This window comes from Tribolium madens, unplaced genomic scaffold (assembly GCF_015345945.1).
Source record: "Tribolium madens isolate multiple individuals breed KSU strain unplaced genomic scaffold, Tmad_KSU_1.1 Scaffold_91;HRSCAF=231;Tcas5.2_LG7, whole genome shotgun sequence".
NCBI lineage: Eukaryota > Metazoa > Arthropoda > Insecta > Coleoptera > Tenebrionidae > Tribolium > Tribolium madens.
Genome location: NW_025401063.1, coordinates 19,133,695 through 19,154,173, shown reverse-complemented (window position 1 = coordinate 19,154,173; position 20,479 = coordinate 19,133,695). Strand labels below are relative to the sequence as shown.

Here is a 20,479-nt window from a genome sequence, read left to right as displayed (position 1 = left end):
TGTTTTTATTGGATAATTTTTTTGGTGAAATTATTTTTTTATGTATGTTTTCCGCCCACTAATCATGAAAAAAGTTGATATTCAGGTAAACCCACCTGTTGTAGAGAGAATTAATCTCTGTCAAACAGGTTGCCTATTGTTTAACATCAAAAGAGAAACTTGTTCACATCATCGTAAAATTTAGGCTCGATCATGCACTCAAGGACTTTTCTATTTATATAAGCATTTCAATTTCAACATGAGTGCGTGCATGAATTTGAATGAAATCGTTTAAGAAAATGGTCCAAAAAAAGTAAGTAATGTTGACGACGATTTCCACTCTTGCAACACTTATTATTCCTACTGTGTAAACTTAACACACTTCCGCGTGATGTTCACTGTTGACAAATAAACACCTTTATCTTTATCACCTTTCGAATTTCTACGTTCTAGTTCGTTAAACTTTGCAGACGGGGTAAAATGCTTATTTTGAGCATACTACTCATTGTCGCCCTATTGGTAAATCAGTCGGCCAGTATCAACCTGACTTACATAGTAAAAAAAGAAGGTGACACTCTACAACCCAATTGCATAGCTGAAGAGAACGAGCGCTATGCTGCAATAGGCTGGATCTACCCTCTATCAACCAATGAAGAAACTCGACCGCAAATAAGTAAGTCTAAAACTGGACAAAACCACCCTTTATTACTTTATCCACAATCACTCTATAAAGAGACTTTATTCCACACTTTATATGCCTATAAAGTACCACTTTATCCACTAGTGGAATAAAGTAACTTTATTCCACTGTTAGTAACCAGCGAACCGCGTAACGTCTTACTACGTTTAACCGAAAGCCGTTTAAACCGTTTAAATGTCAGTTTAATTTTTAATTAAGTTTGGAATAATTTGGGCCTGTGATTGTGGATAATACGTTATATTGCAGTCGTGTGTTAGTCGCGTTTTATCCACTTAAGAAAATTAACCGCTCGAACTGACGTTCTCGCGGTTAAACATTCTTGCGTGGATGAAACGCTATCTAACACACTCTTACAATAAATAACTATTTTCTAGCGAATAAATTTATACCAACGATTCAAAATGACTTTAACTGCAAGTTTTCAAAAAACGACAAGTGTAACAACATTTGGGCCTTGAAAAATTGGCAAATAGACACAAACTCAACTAGAACGCTCGATTTACTATTCGACGCACGATGGGAAGGTAATTCCTTGCAATCAATCGCTCAGAAAAAAATAATTATTTTTGCCAGACTTTCCCACGATTTTCACCGGAGAAGACACGAAAGAGTTTCAAGATAAGGTCGAAATTCCCAGCGTTTTTAAGGCTGGTTTTTCGCTGCGGGCCTCCAGGAGTGTCGAATTATTAATTTGCGACGGCTGGAACCCCCACAACCACCCCTGCTACCATCTGAATATGAGCCAAAATGAGATTTTCCTGCGGAAATATATGACACTGCCCAAAAACGTTTCTGCTACTGATAAATTGTTAGATTCCTACCAGGCGTTTGCCAAGATTTTATCCGGTGATGAGTGGAGGAATTTCGTGATAAGCCTGGATGATAAAGGTGTTTTCAGTTTAACTGATGTCAGTGTTAACAGAACTGTTATTCAATACGAAGATAAGGAAGTGCTAAAACCGCTTTATTTACTCGTCAGAAGTGCTCAAGTTGCATTGTGGAAGATACACCAAAGTATAATATTTCGAAATTTTGAACTAAATAATTTGGATTATTGCAGATCAATTTTTTTACACAAAGACGCCACAAATATCTCGATTCGGGCCTTTACTGCATCTCCCTTCTAAATTTCTTTGTGTGGCTTTGTATGTCTCGATTTGCCCCACTTGTTCTATGACTTTTTTTATAATAAAAGGCGAACAAAAGAAAATTTTAAAGGACGTGCTGCCCACTCAAGTATATCATATAATTTCAGAATCAATTCCTTTAATTTAAATAATTGCAAATTCAAGGATTTTCAGTGGCGACTCGTGAAAATCAAAGATGATAATGTTGAAGTCGAAAAACTTAATATTTTTGTTGAAACCAAATTTGTCGGAGGTTCGGCAAATCAAACAAATGGTTTTTGGGCGGTTGACGATGTCAGAGTGTGTCATGAAAACGGTAATTTATTTATAGACTTATGATTCATGGTATAAATTTGCATCGTTACAGAGGTAAAAGTAACATTTTTGAAATTGGAAAATGGGGTGAAAGAAAATGATTCTGATGAAATTTCGTGTCAAGTGGTTCAGCACCCTAAATGGAGACCAAAGAAACTGGTATACTCGAAAATCAAAGGTATTTACGAGATTTTTTATTGTTTATTATCTGGTTAAAGCCAGAGTTATTAGTTTGAACACATTGATGGTGATATGTTTATGACATGTGATGAAACGTCGTATCGAAACAATTAATTCTAATTTTAACGGTTATTAACCCCGATGTGCAGCAGCTGGAAATAGCGAGTGAATAGTTGCTGCAAATATCGATGATTCCTTTGTAAGTTTTACGAGTACTAAAACTGTATTAATTATTTTCTATTTTTTCTCAGCTACAAAATCTTTATTTTATACCAAATATCATCAAATGTAATGAAATAAAAAAACATCACTTGAAAAAATCTGACAAAATAATAAAAAGAAGTTGTTAACTTTTTTAATTAGACAATTAGCAATTATGTGTACTGAGCATTGCATGTTAATCGCCGCTTTAAATTTGGATCACTAAAAATTTAATTATGTAAGCATAATTTAAATTAATGATGTTCTGGCATCATAATTATAATAGTTGGTATTTTTGTCTAGGACGTAGGTATTAATTTTTCTGATTCTGATCATTATTCAAATCAATATTTTTTTTTGTGTACGCTCCCTATTTTACGGACTCATTTGAGAAGGATTTGAAGAAGATGAGTCTTTTTTGGACTCAATAAAATAGTATGCAAAATAGTTATTTTGGGTACTAATACCTAAAATACAGGTGCACCAGAACTCGCGCCCCAGAGAAAAATTTCAAGTAATATAAGATACCAGGAACATGTAAAAAAATGTTTAAAAAATTCTATCTGTCAAAAAAATTTGACATTTGACATTTTTTATGTCTATTTAACGATACTGATGTTCTTGTATATGTTTTTTTAGAATTATCCAGTAAAGGTACGAAAATTTTGCCTATAAAAGCCACAAATAACATTAAAAAGAGTTAGAATTTAGGATACAGCTTCCTTGATTCCCCTTCTAATACCCTGTAGCAAAAAAACTTGGAAAATTATTTTTCCAACAGAAATAAATAGAGTCAAAGTGCAAAATTTAACCGAAATTTTTATAAATAATTTTTTTTTAACATTTTTTCCTTGTTCCTGGTATCTTACCTTATATGGCATTTTTCTCTGGGGCGCGAGTTCTGGCGCACCCTGTATACACTTTTTACGGACAAAAAACAAGCTTAATATTTTCAAGAAATTCCTATTCTAATGACATTAATCATAAATAATAAAAGATGTGAATGTGTTTTTGGGAGCTTTAACAAAAAATGTTCTTTGTAACACGCACCTAAACCGTTTTTGTGCACTCATCTGCTATTCCAGACTCGGCTTCGCCTCGTATTGGAAACAGCAACAATTCGTCCGCAAAAACTGTATTTTATGTAATTACTTGTAACAAAAATGACTGTTCTTATCTGTTTTTTTTTTGAGACGCGGTTTTTTTAATATTACGTCGAAAAAGTTAATACATAAATCAAAAATTTTTAAGTATTTTGAGAAAACTAAAAAAACGATTTAAAAAGTCGTAACAGAAAATTCAAACAATTTTTAGCTGTTGCACTTGTTGGTTTTTGATTTAAAATTGAAATATTATTACCCTAAATTTATTTGCAGATTTTCCAACAATAGACAATTCTTCAAATTCATCATCAATTTACTTAAACTGGACGCAGGAAGACCCCAACAATCAAATAAACTATTTCATCACATACGAGGTATAACTAATTAACAAATTTAACATTTTGTCATTCCACATTTGTTAGGCAAACGATTTATGCCCTCCAGAAAATCCAAGCTTAGAACGGGTAAAATCCAACGGCTTTCTAATGACGAAACATAATGAAATAGCAATAAATAATCTCATTCCTTACACCAAATACAACATAACGTTTTCGAGCATGCTTCACGAGAAGGAAAAACGAATTTTTATAACAACTTTGGAGTCAGGTATATGTCTGTATGTTGGATACGTACATTTTTGACAAAAAAATTCTAGATCAATTATCATTAGAAGAAATTCCTTCAAAACTAAACATCGAAGTGCACGACACTGAAGCCTACGCCTCTTGGGATAAAATCGCGTGTAAATCAATTTACGGACCGGTTTTATACGCACTCAATATAACAAATGTAAAGACAAACACAACCAAAGAGCTAGATGTGCAAACGGAAGACACTGTTGAAATTAATGACTTGCAACCCTTCACGACATATACACTGGAAATTACAACAGCTCGCAACTTTGAAAATATCCAAAATAATAAAAATACTTTGAAAATACAAAACAAGTTTACTACACAACCGGGAAAAGCACCACCTGTTGAAAATTTGGAAATTTACTCAATTGATAAAAATTCAGTCTCACTTCGCTACGACTTGCCTAGAAACTCGCGAGGAGTCCCTGTGTATGGTCAAGTGACTCGCTGCAATGCAATTGCTTTCAAAAAATGTAAAATTTCCAATTTTCCAATAACACCGTGCAAATTATGGAAGAGGAAATACTGCATTGATATTAACAATTTGATTGCTCATCAAAAATACACGTTAAAAGTAAGCATCAGGAATGAAAGAACGCAATTTTACGGGGATGATGTAATAGTTGAAGCATTTTTAATGGAACAAGGTAAGTGACTGTTTCTGAAAATAGTGAATTTCAAATTTTTTTTGAACAGTTCCTGGAGCACCGTCTAACATAACTTATAAAATTGTCGACTGTAAAGAAAGTTTGGATTATTGTCACTTGAATGTGACCTGGTTGCATCCTTACAACCAAAATGGTTCCATCGAATCGTTTCATATAGTTCTGAATGGTACCGATAATAATAATTCAACAAACAACATCCAAGAAGTTTTAAAAATATTCAATTCGTCGTACTACTTGTCAAGATATGAGTACCAGGTAAAGTCTGTTTTTTTTTTAATGGAATTTACCAAGCCAAATTTTTGGTGAAGCTTGTCTCCATAGCCACAAATTTTGTTTGCTCTTTGTTTTTGTTCCAAGAAATTTTGTTAAAAAATTATGGTTATTGTTCAAATTGAGATCTTGTTAAAATTTTAACTTTTATGAATCTTGTGTGCCTGTTTGCTCTTTGAAAGCGCTATAATTGAATACCTGAGGACAGACATCATTACCTAAGGTCAAAGACTGAATTCAGTGTTAATAATTTTGACAGAAACACACCACAAGTAAGTACAATGTTGCGGACAAAAATGAGATTCTTGCTACAAAAACTTTGAAGAAAAAGGATGTATATACAGAAAAAAGTTATTTAGCAAAAGATACAAGTAGGTATTATGATGATTGGCAATAAATTTTGTGTAATTTATTGAAATGAGCTCAAAGTTGATGCATTTTATAAATTCTTCTTCAACTTTAGTTTCAAAATTGTTTCTTTTTCAAGTCGTTCCTCAACAACGATGCACAAGACACTAATTTAATTGCGTTCTTTCAGAGGTTCTTTCTCATTCATGTTTATTTTGTATTCTTGTCAATTTTTTGCTAAAAATTAAAAATGTTTAGCAAACCTGCATTACAAATTGCGTCTACATTTTAACGGGCCCTTTTTCTAACTTCCTGCTTGCGAACTATTCGTTTCCAAATTTCGAAAAACTGTTAGTGTACCGAATTTGTTTTTTTTTTTTTTGGTGTTTCGTCTCTAAATTTTCTTAGACAATTTTTTGTGTTGACGTTTAATGACATTGTTTTCAAATTAATTGAAAAAACCGGAACTGCCAACTTCCTTTATTAAAATTACCATGAATGAATTTACTAGTGATGCCAACGTTAAGACTGTTTGGCATTTCCATTTAAAAAAAGAACAGACTTTAGGTATCGCTTGAAATCTTTTTATAAAAGTACCTTTTTTTACAAAGTTTACGATACACATACAGGAAAGTGACCTTTAAATGGTACAATTAAAAAAAATTGTATAGGACATTGATTGCATCACCTACAATTATTTTCAACCATACAGTATGTTCCAAAAATAAGTTACGATACCATTTATTTGTGAGTTGAAACTCATTTCTATTTTGCTTAAACCTAACAAACTTTTGTTTTTTTAAATGAAACACTTATGTTTCTTTGCATTTTTGGATGTAGCCTTTTAAAACAATGTTTTTACGCTAAACTTTTATTAGTCGATTTCGCTTAGTTTTAGAAATAAGACGTTTTTTTACTAAGACTAAGACAGCTAGAACAAATTTTTTCTTACTTCTGTAAAAAAGAGAGGTGTAGCAACTTTTTAGCGTTTTGCATTTGTAAAGAATAATAAATGAAGAAGTTTGTTTAAAGTAAAATAACTTAAAAATATTAAATGGATCACCCTATTTTTTATTTTTGCATCTAATAGATTGATAAATTGTCTACCTAAAAAAATAAACTTTTAATGTTTACAATTGATAAAAAAATAAATAAATAAAATAAATAAATTAATATTCAATATTAATTGTAGCAACTGTGCTTATTAATATCTGAGCATCTTTGATACTAAGGCAACCATAGTAATTCCACTACGGATCACTTATCTGTTGACTTATCCAGAGATTGTAAAAGTCGTTATAAATACTGAAATTCGAATTATTTTATTGTAAAACTAAAGAATAATAGATTCAGTCACAAATGTGATTATTAAGTGATATTTCTTCCATCTCTTGTGCAACTGTGCACTTTTCGGCTACTGAAACAATAGTATTTTTTTTAATGTTTAACTTTAAACATATTTTTAGTTATTGAAAATAAAATAAAAGTAAATAATTTTAGAAAGACAATTTAAATGCAAAAACAATGAATAGGGTGTTCCATTAAAATTTTTGAAGTTATTGAACTTTTAACAAACGCCTTAATTTTTTTATCTTTGTAAATGCAACACACTAAAAAAATGTCACCACCTTATAGCTTGTACCTTCTTCTTTGCGGTAGTAAAAAAAATATTTCTAAACGTCTTAGTTTTTAAAAAGTGCATGTTTTCGTCAAAAAAACGTCTTATTTTTAAAACTAAGCAAAATAGACCTATAAAAGTTTAGCTTAAAAACATTGTCATCAAAATCTACATCCAAAAACGCTAAGAAACATGTATAAACAAATTTGTATTGGAACTTATTTTTGAGACACGCTGTATAGTTGAAAATAATTTTAGACGATGGACTAGATTAGTATCTATCAATGTCCCATATATTTTTATTTAATTTTACCAATTAAAGTTTACTAATGGACTTTTTCAACTCGCTGGGTCAACCTGTATCTATTTTTTTTCGAATTGTTTCTGGTATATTAAATATATCAAATTTCGATAATTTCAGATTAAGTACATACCCTACAGCACTCATTACGAATTGTTTGTCCAATCTGCCAATTCAAAATACAAGAGTCCTTTTGCCCACGTCCATGTGAAAACAGACGACTTGGGCGAACATATAGACCAGAGTCCTGTCTTACTTAAATCCCAACCTACTTCAGTAACATTCACATTACCCACACTTGATCATCGACTAAAATCCTACAGCGTTGTAATAGTGGTCCAAGACTTCAATCAAAATACTACGATTCCGAGGAAAATAACGAAAAATAGCAAAATTGCTGATCACTTGTGCCACAACTTCGGTGACACTTGGATTTTGGAAAAATTGGACGTAGCGACACACAATCAAACAAAAACTGTAAATATTGGAACTGGTGACAATGATAAGGTTTTGAGACCCAACACGCAGTATTGCTTCACTTTTATCGTTACTAATAAATACAGAAATAGTGAACATGATGTGGTTTATTACAAGAAGTTGATGACACCACAAGGCGTAATTTCGGAAAGTGGTTACAATCATTTGTATGCCCTACTTTTGCTTTTATTGTTAATACCGTTAGGATTTCTCATATACAGGTAAGTTTAAGCGTGTAATAATAAATATTTACTAGTTTATTTTCAGGTATTACAAAAAGAGAACGCCTAGACGGAAAAGACAACAAGAGAACAAGGAAAATGTTTACGAATCTTTGCCGTTTGAGGAAACTGAAGAAAATTGCGTCAACAATGACACATACGATCACTTATTACATAAATAATTTTAAAATTAGTTGTACTTAATGTGTTCTGTGATAACAAATGTCTTGTGTATAGTTTTACTAACATACTTGTTTAATTTTTAATGTGCCATACTAAGTGTTCAATTGCCTACAAAAATGATTTTTGTAATACTTAATAAAGAAAACAAGGCTATGTAACGAGTTTCATTTTTAAATCCTCCATGTGGTGGCGCGAAAACAACCCTGGAAAATCAATAAAACAAGTAGAGGAAATGCTTCTCAATAGAATTTTCCAAGCCACGTGAGAATGTCACGAAAATAATCAATACAACGTGAAAAACATTAATTACTTATACAGAAATGAGTTAAACGCAAAGAACTCGGCTTCAATAATGCCGAAGAAAATCGACTTCACTGTAATCGACGTCACTAGTAAGTAGAGATACCTAAAATGTCCTCCCTTATGTATTTTTCGCAGGTGAAGACCCCAAATATCGGGCTACTGAATTAAATACTCACGGACCCACGGTTAAGGGATGGCAGTCGGCGAAAAACTGCGAATATCCTCAGGAAGTTGTTATACAGTTAACTAAGAGGTGTTGTTTGAACAAGATACAAATATTAGCTCATCAATATCTCATTCGTGAGTAATTGGGTTTGTTTCGAGTTGGTTTTCAATTAGTGTTGTAGCTTCTAAAATTGAGTTATTTTCGAGTAATGAAGACACCAATACGATCGATGATGTCGCATCAATTACCTGGAATTACTTAGGGTACATTACCTTATCTGATAACCAGAGTACAGGGTTTAAAAGTAGAGAATTGAAGTCTGCGAACGTCCCTACCACCACTGCGTCTTTCGTTAAACTAAAATTAGGAAAAAACCATTCGAATTCTCACAATAATAACAATCAGGTGAGTCTGATTGCAGTGAACGTACTCGGCACTGAAATTATCGTGAGGAGACACTCGAGTCCTGAAAACGATGAAAAAATTAACGATGTGGGGAATGACCCGGAGTATTGGTCGCCTTATGAAGATTTGGCCTTTGAAATGTATGTCGATATAGATGTCGCGAAAATTATAAGAGAAATGGAAACAAAGAAACGTCTGGCTGTGATAAGTAAGTGTGTACAAATAGTGTACAATTATTTGTGTGTGTATTTCTAGGTGAAAGATTTGAATATGCTCGTAAATTGAAACTCGCAATGGAGAGCCTCCGATCAGCGGGAGAAAAACTAGGAAAATATGAATTAGAAAAACGGCACGCCATCGAATTGGAAGATTACGAAAGAGCGCGTCATAAGAAGAATCAAATGGACGAGTTCAGGACGTCCATTTATCAAGAACTTTGCGTTGAGCAACTTCTGGAGACAGATGGGGTAAGTTTGGTTTTTTACCAGTAAAGGATGCAATTCCTCCACTAACTAAAAAGTTTCAAAATTTTTAGCTTATTATTGCCAAATAATTTGAATTTAAAACTGGATATTTTTGTAAAACACCAATTATCTTTTTCACCCAAACCCGAATAAAAACGTAGTAACGAGTGCATGAAAATTTAATGAATGTATGCCGAAATGGCTTCGATTTATCTCTGTTGTTTGATGAATATGGCCCAAAATATTATCCTTAAAATTGACCTAAGTTAATTGAGAGAAAAAATATTTATACTTCAATTATAAATCCAGAAGCGGCGACATGGAAATCAAAATAAAACCAAATTTTATATATTTTTTGTTTTAAAGCTGGCTTATTTTAGATCAATTAACAATTTTAAATAGGAAATACTTAAAAAAAGCATTAATTTAGTGGAAAAGATAAGACTTGAATGTGTCTTATTAATTTTTACAAAGAACATTTATGAACGGGGAATTTTTCTCAAAATATTATTTATTCAATCCTCTATGTTAAAATTGAATTTCATCTATTCTTTTCTTCATGTTAAAATGAAATTTTATCGTCTAGATGATAAAAAAATACATCCATTGTTGTATATCTGCGGTTGTTAGTTGCTAACGATCTTTGACATTAGATTTTATTGTTGAATTTTACTTTGACATTTATAAATTGGTCGATATTTATTGACTACAAAATTAGTGAGGGTTGAATAAAATTTTATATTGTACACGACGCTAAAATCTGCATTATCTTTTCAAGCATATTAGCGTCGAGGCGTCGACGCTATATTATAAAATTTAATTTTATCGTCTTGTATAATAAATAACTAGGTATTGTTTTCAATAATAAAATTAAAAAAAATACATTTTATAAAACTAAAAAAAGGATTTGTCCTACCTATTAATACTTACAAAATGGTGTATTTCTTTTCAGAAATAGGAAAAAAAAACAGTAATTTGACCTTAGATTTTTTATGAAAAGGTCTCCCCTTTTGGAAATTTTGCTTCAAAATTTGTATCTTTTTATCTTCAACACACGTAGTCAAACAAAAAACAAACTAAATTTGTTTGTGGAATAGTTATGTGGTGGTTTTACATAACTCAATTTTCCATAAAATGTTTATATAAGATTCAATTTTTTGTACAGTTGGAGACAAAATACTTTGGTAGTCACTTTTCTGACACTTTAATCTAATTCAACCTTTAACGTTAAAATAAATGACAATTTCAAATTAATGACAGCTATTATATTTTCCTATCAAAAATATGTACATACAACTTGACAGTAGCTAAAAATAAGGTTAACAGTCTTAAAGCTTAAAGTGACATTGACGACCAAAGTATTTTGTCTCCAACTGTATACAGGTGTACCGTTTTTATTGTTACAAATTTAAATAGATGATAGAATATTCAATTTTAAAACAAAAGTTTCCTATAAACAAGTTTCAAAAAATGCTATGTAAAAATCAAAATTTTTAATCAGGGGCGTCCTAAACGGTGAAACTAATTTAATTTAATTTTAATTAAAAACGGAACACCTGTATATTTTTATTTTTATACCCATAATAATACTCATAAATTTTTGCTACGCCCGAAGACTTGGCACACCTTGTGCGTAACTGACACCGAGTAATCATGAAGGTGTGTTTTAATATCCGCAACAAACATTTAATAATAGTACTTAATTATAAAAAAAACTACTAGAACCCCTTCACTGTTTTTTAATAGTTTTGATGTTCTATTCTTACAAACAAACAAATATCATAAATGAATTTCTTGTCTTAGTAATAGGTAAAATGCTAATATGTTTATTTTAAAGAGAAAAAAAAAATAAGTAAATTATGAACCTCATGGTACTTCTCTTTATCTTCTGTGTATTTTTTGCAGTAACAGCTAATAGAAATAGTAGTTGAAAAACAGCACAATTAGTCTTGTATAATTTAACTTCAAGTGTGCATTTTTCCAAGTTTTACTTTATTTTTTGGTGAAATGCTTATGCATAACGTATTTATTAATTTTAGTATTGTCCAAAAAACGACGAATGTCTTGACGAAACCGAGGCCCCTTCTGGCAAAAACCCTTTATCTCCGACTCTTCTCCGTGTGGCCAATGACAAGAGATCCAACTCACCCCAAATAAACCAAACACAAGTTTCACCCTTGCACGTGCCAAGACACCAAAGTCCCAAAAAAGGATCGCCAAGTACCGGAAGCCCCACTAACATCCAAACACGTGGTTCATTTCGTCGAAGGAATAAATCTGCAGGTGCTATAGTTAAATCGACTTACGAAATGTACGAAGAAAAGCCACTTCCAGCACTGAGACAGTAAAAGATGTACTAATTTATCTTAATGGAAATTTTAATCAAACTCGTTTCAGTTCGCAAACGAATGAGTTTTTACGAGAGTGTCAAATGGATAATGATTTTAAGACAACTTCAAAATTGACCGAAAGAGAGAAAAAGCAAGCGGCACTCCCTATAGTAGTTTTTGGCAACGAATTGGTAGAAAAATTCTATTCAAAACACTACTGTGACAAGGAGGACGGCCTCAACCGATTAAAAGAAGAGCTTTTGAGCTATGATAACACTAAAATGCATACTGCGAATAAAACTGCCAGAGCGGCAGTTTTCCTCCTACATCGCACTCTTCGAGATAAAGTTTTTTCAGTATATAATTTAGCAAACGAGGTTATTCGACTTTTTTTCGTTCAGTTTGTACCCGGGAGAGTTTCTCCGCCCGAAGTTGCCAGAAGTGTCGACAAACTCCTTCCTGAACTTCTCACTAAATCAGGTGATACTAGTGCTAGAATACACCACATGGCTGTACACACTATTCTCACAATGGCCGACTGTAAAAACGTCAGGTAAGTCTCTAGTAAATAAGCAAAGAATTGCTTAAAGTGAGTTCGTTATAGAGATCTACACATAATCCCTGTTCATTTGAGTAGACCTGTTAGCAGCAGTACTCATCCTAGACTAGCCTTAAGTAGAGCTGAGATGGTTGAGCAACTCATTATCAATCATGGAATTTCCACTGATAAGCAGAGGTAGCAATTCTAGTGCCATTTGGCTTGTACTTAGCATTGCATTGTAGTGGTTTAACGTGTAGAACTTTGTCTGAATTTGGCTCGAGTGGTTTACACCATCCTGCAGAAGCTGTAAGAAAAGTTTCAGAGCGCATCCTCGTCCTGGTTTACAAAGTCAATCCCAGACTTGTTCGCAAACAATTACCACCAGACGATGATATCACTAGAAGGAATCTACTTTACCGGCAACTGTTTCACGAGTTTGATAAAATCGACTTACAAGTAAATTACTTTAAAATTTTGAACTCTGTAACTTTGAGTTCAATTTCAGAGAAAGAAGGAAATGTTGGAAAAGACTAGAGTCATTCAACAGTGTTCTTTGCCTCCAAATTCCGATTATCTCAGTCCAGAACCAACTCCCACCGAGCTAAATAAATGTCCAAGCACTTCTAACATCCAAAATATTTTCAACTACGATCAAGTCAATAACCAAACGAAGAATTACGCCATTTCGAAGAGTCTGAGTGGCAGTAACATCCAAAATAATGGTAATGCCAAGAACGAAAGCTCAAGTTCTGCCAGCATTTCTTCACCGAGTAACAACTCCCAAAAGGACGATGAGGAAAAGTAAATATAGTTTAGTTAATTACACAGGGCGACAAAAAAAGTCATGTTATAACTTCACAAATTTTATATCATTTTGTTCGTCTCAGTGAGAGAGAAAATTTAAAAAGTCCACACACTTTGAACTAATTAATTTTTTTCTAATTTAAATGAATTTAAAATACTTTAACTTTAAAAAATCGTTACTCAGTAACTATTAGGCCGATTTCCTTCAAATGAAGACCATTCTAAAGGGATGGCCTTGCCCTTTAGGATGATATGAAATTTGAAATTGAATATTGGCAAACTTTTCTTCGAACAGTGTTCGAAGAAGTTCGAAGTAAATCGTAATAATCTAAGAAAAACCCTAGAGTATTTTTTTTCTTTGTCACCATCGTGTAGAGCATCTTTTTATTAGTGATAATTCAAATTTTGAAAAGAATATACCTAGTAGTTTTCAAGATATGATTTTTTGAAGTTAAGGTTTGCTAATCAAGCATTGCTCCATATAGGAGAAATGCATGTTAATCTTTCTTAAAATTGCATTTTATAAAAGTATTTGTTTGAAGACTCTTTTTTTGCTTAATAATGGTAAATTGCACCTTCTTTGTTCTAATTAGAATAAACAAAAACTATTTATTTACTTAAAACAAATAAATAGTACCTGCGTACTAATTAAAGCAAATAAAGAGTTTTTTTGTTGTAAAAATGACCACCGATCATTGAGCAAAGAGGATCTATAAGTTTAAGGCACAAGCCTTAAATATAAGGGCAAATCTTTTTCAAATCAAATCACTTTCCGTTCAGATTTCGACTTGTTCACTTTGTTCTAGCTTTCTGAACTTTTTTTGAAAATGTCCTGAGCAAATGCTTTCTCATCACTTACGAGTGATATTAAATGCGACCTGATTTATTTTGTTGGTACATTCTCCGTGTTGCACACGAAGCAACTGACTTATTGCATTCAACACCAGTAGAAAGTGATGAAAAAGCATTCTGCTGAAAACATTTTCAAAAAAAAGTTCAGAAAGATAGAACAAAGTGAACAAGTTGGAATCTGAATGGAAAGTGATTTTAACTTGAAAAAGATTTGTTCTTATATTTAAAGCTACTGCTTTAAACTTCTAGATTCTTTTTGCTCAATGATCAGTGATCATTTTTAGAACAAAAAAACTCTTTATTTGCTTTAATTAGTACGCAAGTACTCTTCGTTTGTTTTAAGTAAACAAACAGTTTTTGTTTATTCTAATTAGAACAAAGAAGGTGCAATTGACCATTTTTAAGCAAAAGAAGACTCTTGAAACAAATACTTTTATAAAAATGTAATTTTAAGAAAGATTAACATGCATTTCTCCTATTTGGCGCAATACCTGAACAGCAAACCTTAACTTCAAAAAATGATATTTTAGAAACTACTTGGTATATTATTTTAAAAATTTGGATTCTTACTAATAAAAAGATGATCTAACGATGGTGGCAAAGAAAAAAAATTACTCGTTTGGTTTTTCTTAGATTACTTCGAACTTCTTCGAACATTGTTCGTAGAAAAGTTTGCCAATATTCAATTTCAAATTGCATATCATTTTAAAGGGCAAGTCCATTCCTTTAGAATGGTTTTTACTCGAAGGAAATCGGCCAAATAGTTATTGAGTAATGATTTTTTTAAATTAAAGTATTTTAAATTCATTTAAATTAGAAAAAAAAATATTTAGTTCAAAGTGTGTGGACTTTTTGAATTTTTTTTAGTGCATTTGATTTGTCTCACTGAGACGAAGAAAATGATATTTGTAACGACATGACTTTTTCTTTGTCGCCCTGTGTTATCTGCTTTATACATGAAATGTCTATTTTGGTAAAAAACACAACTTTTTGATAACATTTTAGGCAATGCATATTCTGCAACCAGCCTGAGAGTAGCATCCTGGCCGTGAGCAACTCCATGAACTCCCACTACTGGCGCTCGTGTCCCATGTTGGTCCGTTGCAAGGAATGCAGCCAAGTGGTGGAAGTGTCGATGTTGATGGAACACCTCCTAATGGAATGCGAACGTCGCGAGAACTACACCCAATGCTCTCATTGTTCCGAGGCTGTAAAAATATCAGAAATCAAACATCACGCGAGCACCTGTCGCGGCTTGGTCGAAGGCTACAACCGCTGCCCCCTATGCCACGAAAACTTCGAAGACGAGGAACTTTGCTGGAAGAAACACCTAATGGGCGAGAAACCTTGTCCGAAAAACACTAGAATTAAAATGCAAGCCCAGAAGCAAGTCACCATTCAAATTTAAATCTTATTTAACGCACAGTGTTTTTCGATAGTAGACACAAGAAAACACGAATTCTTTTACCGTCCTCGACTCTTTTTCGTACTGTTCTAATTTAGATTTAGTCAATTAAGTGTCATTCGTCCAGTTGTTAGCAATGTTATTTGCACTCGTTCGCTACAAAGTGACAAAAGTTTTATTGTCTTTTATTGTTTGTTGGTAGGATTTATGAAGGGTTGGAGGGTAATTCTTCTAAAAATTAAATACCAATCAAATTATTTGTGATATTGTTTAAGATAACTGTCAAGTGAGACACTAATGTGCAATTTTGTGACCTTTGCGAAGGATTTTATGCTTTTTTCTGTACATAATAATTCGTATTTATTCCAAATATATTAAAAAGTACATACCTGAATGCTTTTATTGAGTCCCGGACTCTGGCTTGACCTCTTCTTTCGATTCTCCATCCTCCTCCTCCGCCTTCTTGAACTTGTTAACATCTAAATTTAATTCATAAATTATTATTAGTATTTTATACAGCGTGTTCCGTCTAAACCCCACATTAAAAGTATTGGGAGTTCGAATAATCATATTTGTTTGAAAATTGGTACATTGCCATAAAATGCATTAAATCCTCCTAAATGAAAATATTTTCAAGATGGCGGCACTTCCGGTTACAACGGAAGTCGGTTTCAACTTTCTTACTTTAAATGGAAAGCTATATTTTTTACTGCGTTTTTGGATTAATCGGGTCATTTTAAGAGAGTTTTCATCAGCTTTCCCTATACTTAAATTTAGCCGTTTTTGAAATATTTGGAGTTTTTCAAACATGTTTGGATCTGCACCTTCCACTTTAAAAATCGGTAACTTTGCTATTTTTTAAAAGTTTGAATTCGTTTTTTGTCGTTTGAAAGAGAAACTTTAGATCTTTCTTCCGGTGTTTGAAAAAAAAAAATTAACAAACCCTAAAAATTTAAGGTTACTTTTGTAATAAGTCAAATACCCATAACTCAATTTTTCCAAATGAAATACCCCAATTTTTATTTTACTAAATGGAAGAGAATTTAATTCTGCATCAATCTGTACTAACATTCCCTACACCTAAATTTAATAATTTTTAAGTTATGGACTTTTTGTTAAGACAGCCGAAAATCTATTACTAGCCACATCCGTTTTCGTGTAGTTTGCTATGGAAAACAAAAATATCAAAATTGTTTCTCAATAAACGTCGACAGTGACTTATTATTTGACAAATAGTGCCAAAATATGGAGAGTCAAAGCTACTCAAACTTAGATTTAATTTTTTTTTGTATTTATGGAGAGTGCAACAAAATTATGATGTCGTTCATTAAACAAAAATAAATTTTTCTCATTTGTTAGCTTTAAATAATGATTGCTTGGTAGAACCTATCAATAATAATTAAGTTTGCATAACTTTAATTCTTCATATTTTGGCACTATTTGTCAAATAGTAATTTACTGTTGACGTTTGTTTAGAGAAAATTTTGACATTTTTGATTTCCATAGCAAACTATGTGAAAACGGGTATGGCTAGTAATAAATTTTCTGTAGAATTAAAAAAAAGTCCATAACTTGAAAATTATTAAATTTAGGTATAGGGAATGTTAATACAGATCAATGCACAATTAAATTCTCTTCTATTTAGTAAAATAAAAATTTGGGTATTTCATTTGAAACAATTGAGTTAGCTATGAGTATTTGCATTATTACAAAAGTAACCTTCAAATTTTGGGATGTTTTTTTTTTCAAAATTTGAAAACACCAGAAAAAGGATCTAAGCTTTCTCTTTCAAACGCCAAAAAAAAAAACAAATTTAAAATCTTAAAAAATGGTAGAGTTACCGGTTTTTAAAGTGGAAGGTGCAGATCCAAAAATTTTTGAAAAACTCAAAAAATTTCAAAAACGGCTAAATTTAGGTATAGGCAAAGCTGATGAAATCTCCCTTAAAATAACCCGATTAATCCAAAAACACAGTAAAAAATATACCTTTCCATTTAAAATAAGAAAGTTGAGTTCCGGTATAAGCGGAAGTGCCGCCATCTTGAAAATATTTTCATTTAGGAGGACTTAATGGTTTATGACTATGTACCAATTTTCAAATAAATACGATTATTCGAACTCCCAATAGTTCTAATGTGGGGTTTAGACGGAACAGCCTGTATAGGTGCATCTTATCAAATCGCAATTCACGTTAAAATTTCGTTATTTCAAAAAATTAAAATACCATATTTGGAGATATCGCCTCCTAAAAGCCGAAGAAGATGAACTGTGCTGTGTTGCGACATGTAACACCTCAAAGAAGTAGTGCCCCTCCAACCACTGATATGAATAATTAAAGGAACTTCACTACCCTCAATTTCTTCTTTATAAATTAAAACGCAACTTCCAGGACCTGCAATAACAAAATATTTGTTTTAGCTTAACTTTTCCATATTTATAGAAACTTACTAAGATGTTCAACTTGCTTCTGCACAATTTCAGACAATGACGTAATGGGTGGTGACTTCTCTGGATTATCATTCAACAACAATGTAATCAAATCCTCTTTTGGAATGTCTACCTTTCTACTATCTCCAATGTAAGGATAAATACTTTCAAGTCCATCGTTTGCAATCCTGAAGGCACATTTCATGTTTTTATTATCACAACGAACAAAGGCCTTAACACCCGTGTTAATAAATTTAATGACAGTCTGATTTTGTATAACCAAATCGCGGACTGCATTCGATGTTAAGTAAATGTTCTTTTTTTTACCGACATGACAACGCGTCAATAGAGATTTTGAATCGAAATCGTCCGAAATTTCATAAAATGATTTGATGTCATTCCAAACTGATTCTTCCTCTTTAAAGAAAACAAAAGGATCTTCCCTGTAGCCTTCTTTCCGGCGTTTCTTCCGCTGATTTTGTGGCAAATTATCCTCATTTTCGCGTTTGTTGTTAGTATTAGTATCGGAGACCTCGTTCGTTTTGAAAGATTTTTCTTTAGAGCTAAGAGGTTTGAGTTTTTCAAGAACAGCAACGAAGAAGGCTCCTGTGTTTTGATGGTGTGGCAAAATACGCATACTGTAAGCAATAACAATTATAAAATAGAAACAAAAAATATGTACTTGTTACCATTTGTGCAAATTATACAAATGTTTATCCTCGGGCTTGGGAGGAAACATTTGTGGCCTTATTGTCGTCTTCCATTTCTCATCTACTGCTTCGAAAGATGAATAAAATTCCAAATTTCTGCTCCCCACTAGCCAGTTCTCCAAACCTAAAATCATCAATTGAATTCTAAAGTTGATTTTAATTTAATTACAAACCTGGGACATATTTGAGTCCAGGTAAAGAATTACTGACATCAACCAATTGAAGTGCTCCATCCGTCTCTGATAATAATCTATGAATCACAGCTTCGTTCTCAATTGGGTTTATTGAACAAGTTGAGTAAACTAATCGCCCCCCTACTGTCAACAATTCAGCCCCCCTTCTCAAAATTCTGGACTGAATTCTGTAACACAATTATTTAAAAAATACAAACAAAACATCCGGAAATTATACCCGTGTAAATTTAACCCATTTGCGGGAGTCCATTTCATCCAAATATCGGGATTTTTTCGCAAAGTCCCATCTCCAGAGCATGGAACGTCGCATAAAACCCTATCAAACTGGACTTGTTCAACTGATCCATCAGGTAAAGACGCTGATAAGTTTGGTAAAATCGCACTATCATGGTTTATTATAGCCACACAAGGCGAATTCAATCTTTTAGCTTGGTGGACCAACATATAACACCTCTTGTTATCAACATCATTTGCGATAACGTAGCCTGAGGGAATTGGATCATCATTTGCGTGTAACATTTCCAAAAGTTGTGCTGTTTTCGACCCAGGGGCGGCGCACATGTCTAAAACCTATCACCTATCACAATTTGCAACATTTAATTATCATTAATTACTTTATGATGTGGTTGGACGTCCAATAATAAAGGTGGTATCATGCTGACTGTCTCCTGACGTGAAATTGTTCCATGCTCCGTTTCAGAAATTAAAAAATTGTGTAATTTGTAATAGGCCTCACACCGTCTAATATCTTTCCGTGTCAGTTCCAATTGCCACGCTAACTTATTTGGATACCACGGCAGAGGGAATATGTTTGGAGGCTTCCCTTCATAGTCGCCCTGATTTAAACAATCCTTAATAAACTGGCCTTGGACAATCTCTAACATTTTATGAGCTTCTCCCTTAGACCCAGTTATGCGAAAAGTCGCCGGTAAGTCTGTCTTTAAACTAGTTATAAACGCATCATATTCCTCTTTCTTGCATACGTTTTGGACCTTGAATAAGCTTCAATTAAATTGTATTTTTCTTTCCTAATGTTACTTACTTCGTAATATTTTACAAACTTATCATTTTCTTTTATTATGTCGTTGTAAGCTTTGCGAGTGTCTACACTGCTTTGCCCCTCCTAGTTTCAGTAAATAATTAAATGTTATAAAGATTCCTAGTAATTACTTTAACTTACTTGTTTTTGGTTGGAAAACTGGTGATTTTTCCTAAAACCAGGTTTTCGGCGCCCCATTTTATATAATGTTCGTATATTAAAATAAATTAGAGCCAGAATTTTAAAATCACCTAACCCAAAAAACTGACAACTGCTGGATTTACCACGTGGTTAACAGCAATACCAATCGATTTATTTACTAAAATACAGTTTCTTAATACGTTTTTAGTAACATTTGTAATGTTTAGGTTGGTGCCTTTTATCAAAAAAGCGCAAATTTTTAAATAAAAAAGCTAAACACTTTTTTCAATTTATTGGGTCAAACAGCTGTGCATGTGTAACAATTAAGTAACAGCAATAAGAACAACTTTAACAAATTCATCCTGAGCTTGG

At 32.6% G+C, this 20,479-nt stretch overlaps 3 protein-coding genes across 4 annotated transcripts; 2 read left to right on the top strand and 1 right to left on the bottom strand.

Annotated features, from left to right (window-relative positions):
- The first annotated feature begins 144 nt into the window (after positions 1–144).
- LOC123010725 lies at positions 145–8,479 on the top strand. Of its 2 annotated transcripts, none has more exons than XM_044407808.1 (13): positions 145–292; positions 450–652; positions 1,054–1,203; positions 1,253–1,693; positions 1,740–1,915; positions 1,972–2,122; positions 2,174–2,299; positions 3,879–3,979; positions 4,028–4,211; positions 4,261–4,887; positions 4,937–5,163; positions 7,566–8,143; positions 8,190–8,479. In XM_044407808.1, exons 1-13 carry the CDS (start codon positions 261–263, stop codon positions 8,323–8,325), a joined length of 3,132 nt encoding a protein of 1,043 aa, XP_044263743.1. In that variant the 5' UTR covers positions 145–260; the 3' UTR covers positions 8,326–8,479. The 2 variants fall into 2 exon arrangements, with proteins under 2 accessions (XP_044263743.1, XP_044263744.1); XM_044407809.1 differs by having other exon boundaries at positions 227–292; positions 433–652.
- A 78-nt stretch (positions 8,480–8,557) lies between these two features.
- On the top strand, positions 8,558–15,978 carry LOC123010726 (centrosomal protein of 104 kDa). The gene is made up of 10 exons (XM_044407810.1): positions 8,558–8,718; positions 8,765–8,929; positions 8,977–9,408; positions 9,456–9,667; positions 11,704–12,008; positions 12,062–12,547; positions 12,599–12,730; positions 12,778–12,991; positions 13,041–13,336; positions 15,197–15,978. Exons 1-10 carry the CDS (start codon positions 8,679–8,681, stop codon positions 15,597–15,599), a joined length of 2,685 nt encoding a protein of 894 aa, XP_044263745.1. The 5' UTR covers positions 8,558–8,678; the 3' UTR covers positions 15,600–15,978.
- Positions 15,141–20,247, bottom strand: LOC123010727 (tRNA (cytosine(34)-C(5))-methyltransferase). Its single transcript, XM_044407811.1, has 10 exons — positions 20,108–20,247; positions 19,970–20,050; positions 19,542–19,919; positions 19,145–19,497; positions 18,907–19,094; positions 18,713–18,857; positions 18,045–18,661; positions 17,821–17,988; positions 15,986–16,075; positions 15,141–15,399 (listed from the first exon to the last, which is right to left on the bottom strand). Exons 1-9 carry the CDS (start codon positions 20,162–20,164, stop codon positions 15,996–15,998), a joined length of 2,067 nt encoding a protein of 688 aa, XP_044263746.1. The 5' UTR covers positions 20,165–20,247; the 3' UTR covers positions 15,141–15,399; positions 15,986–15,995.
- Between the last annotated feature and the right edge of the window lie 232 nt (positions 20,248–20,479).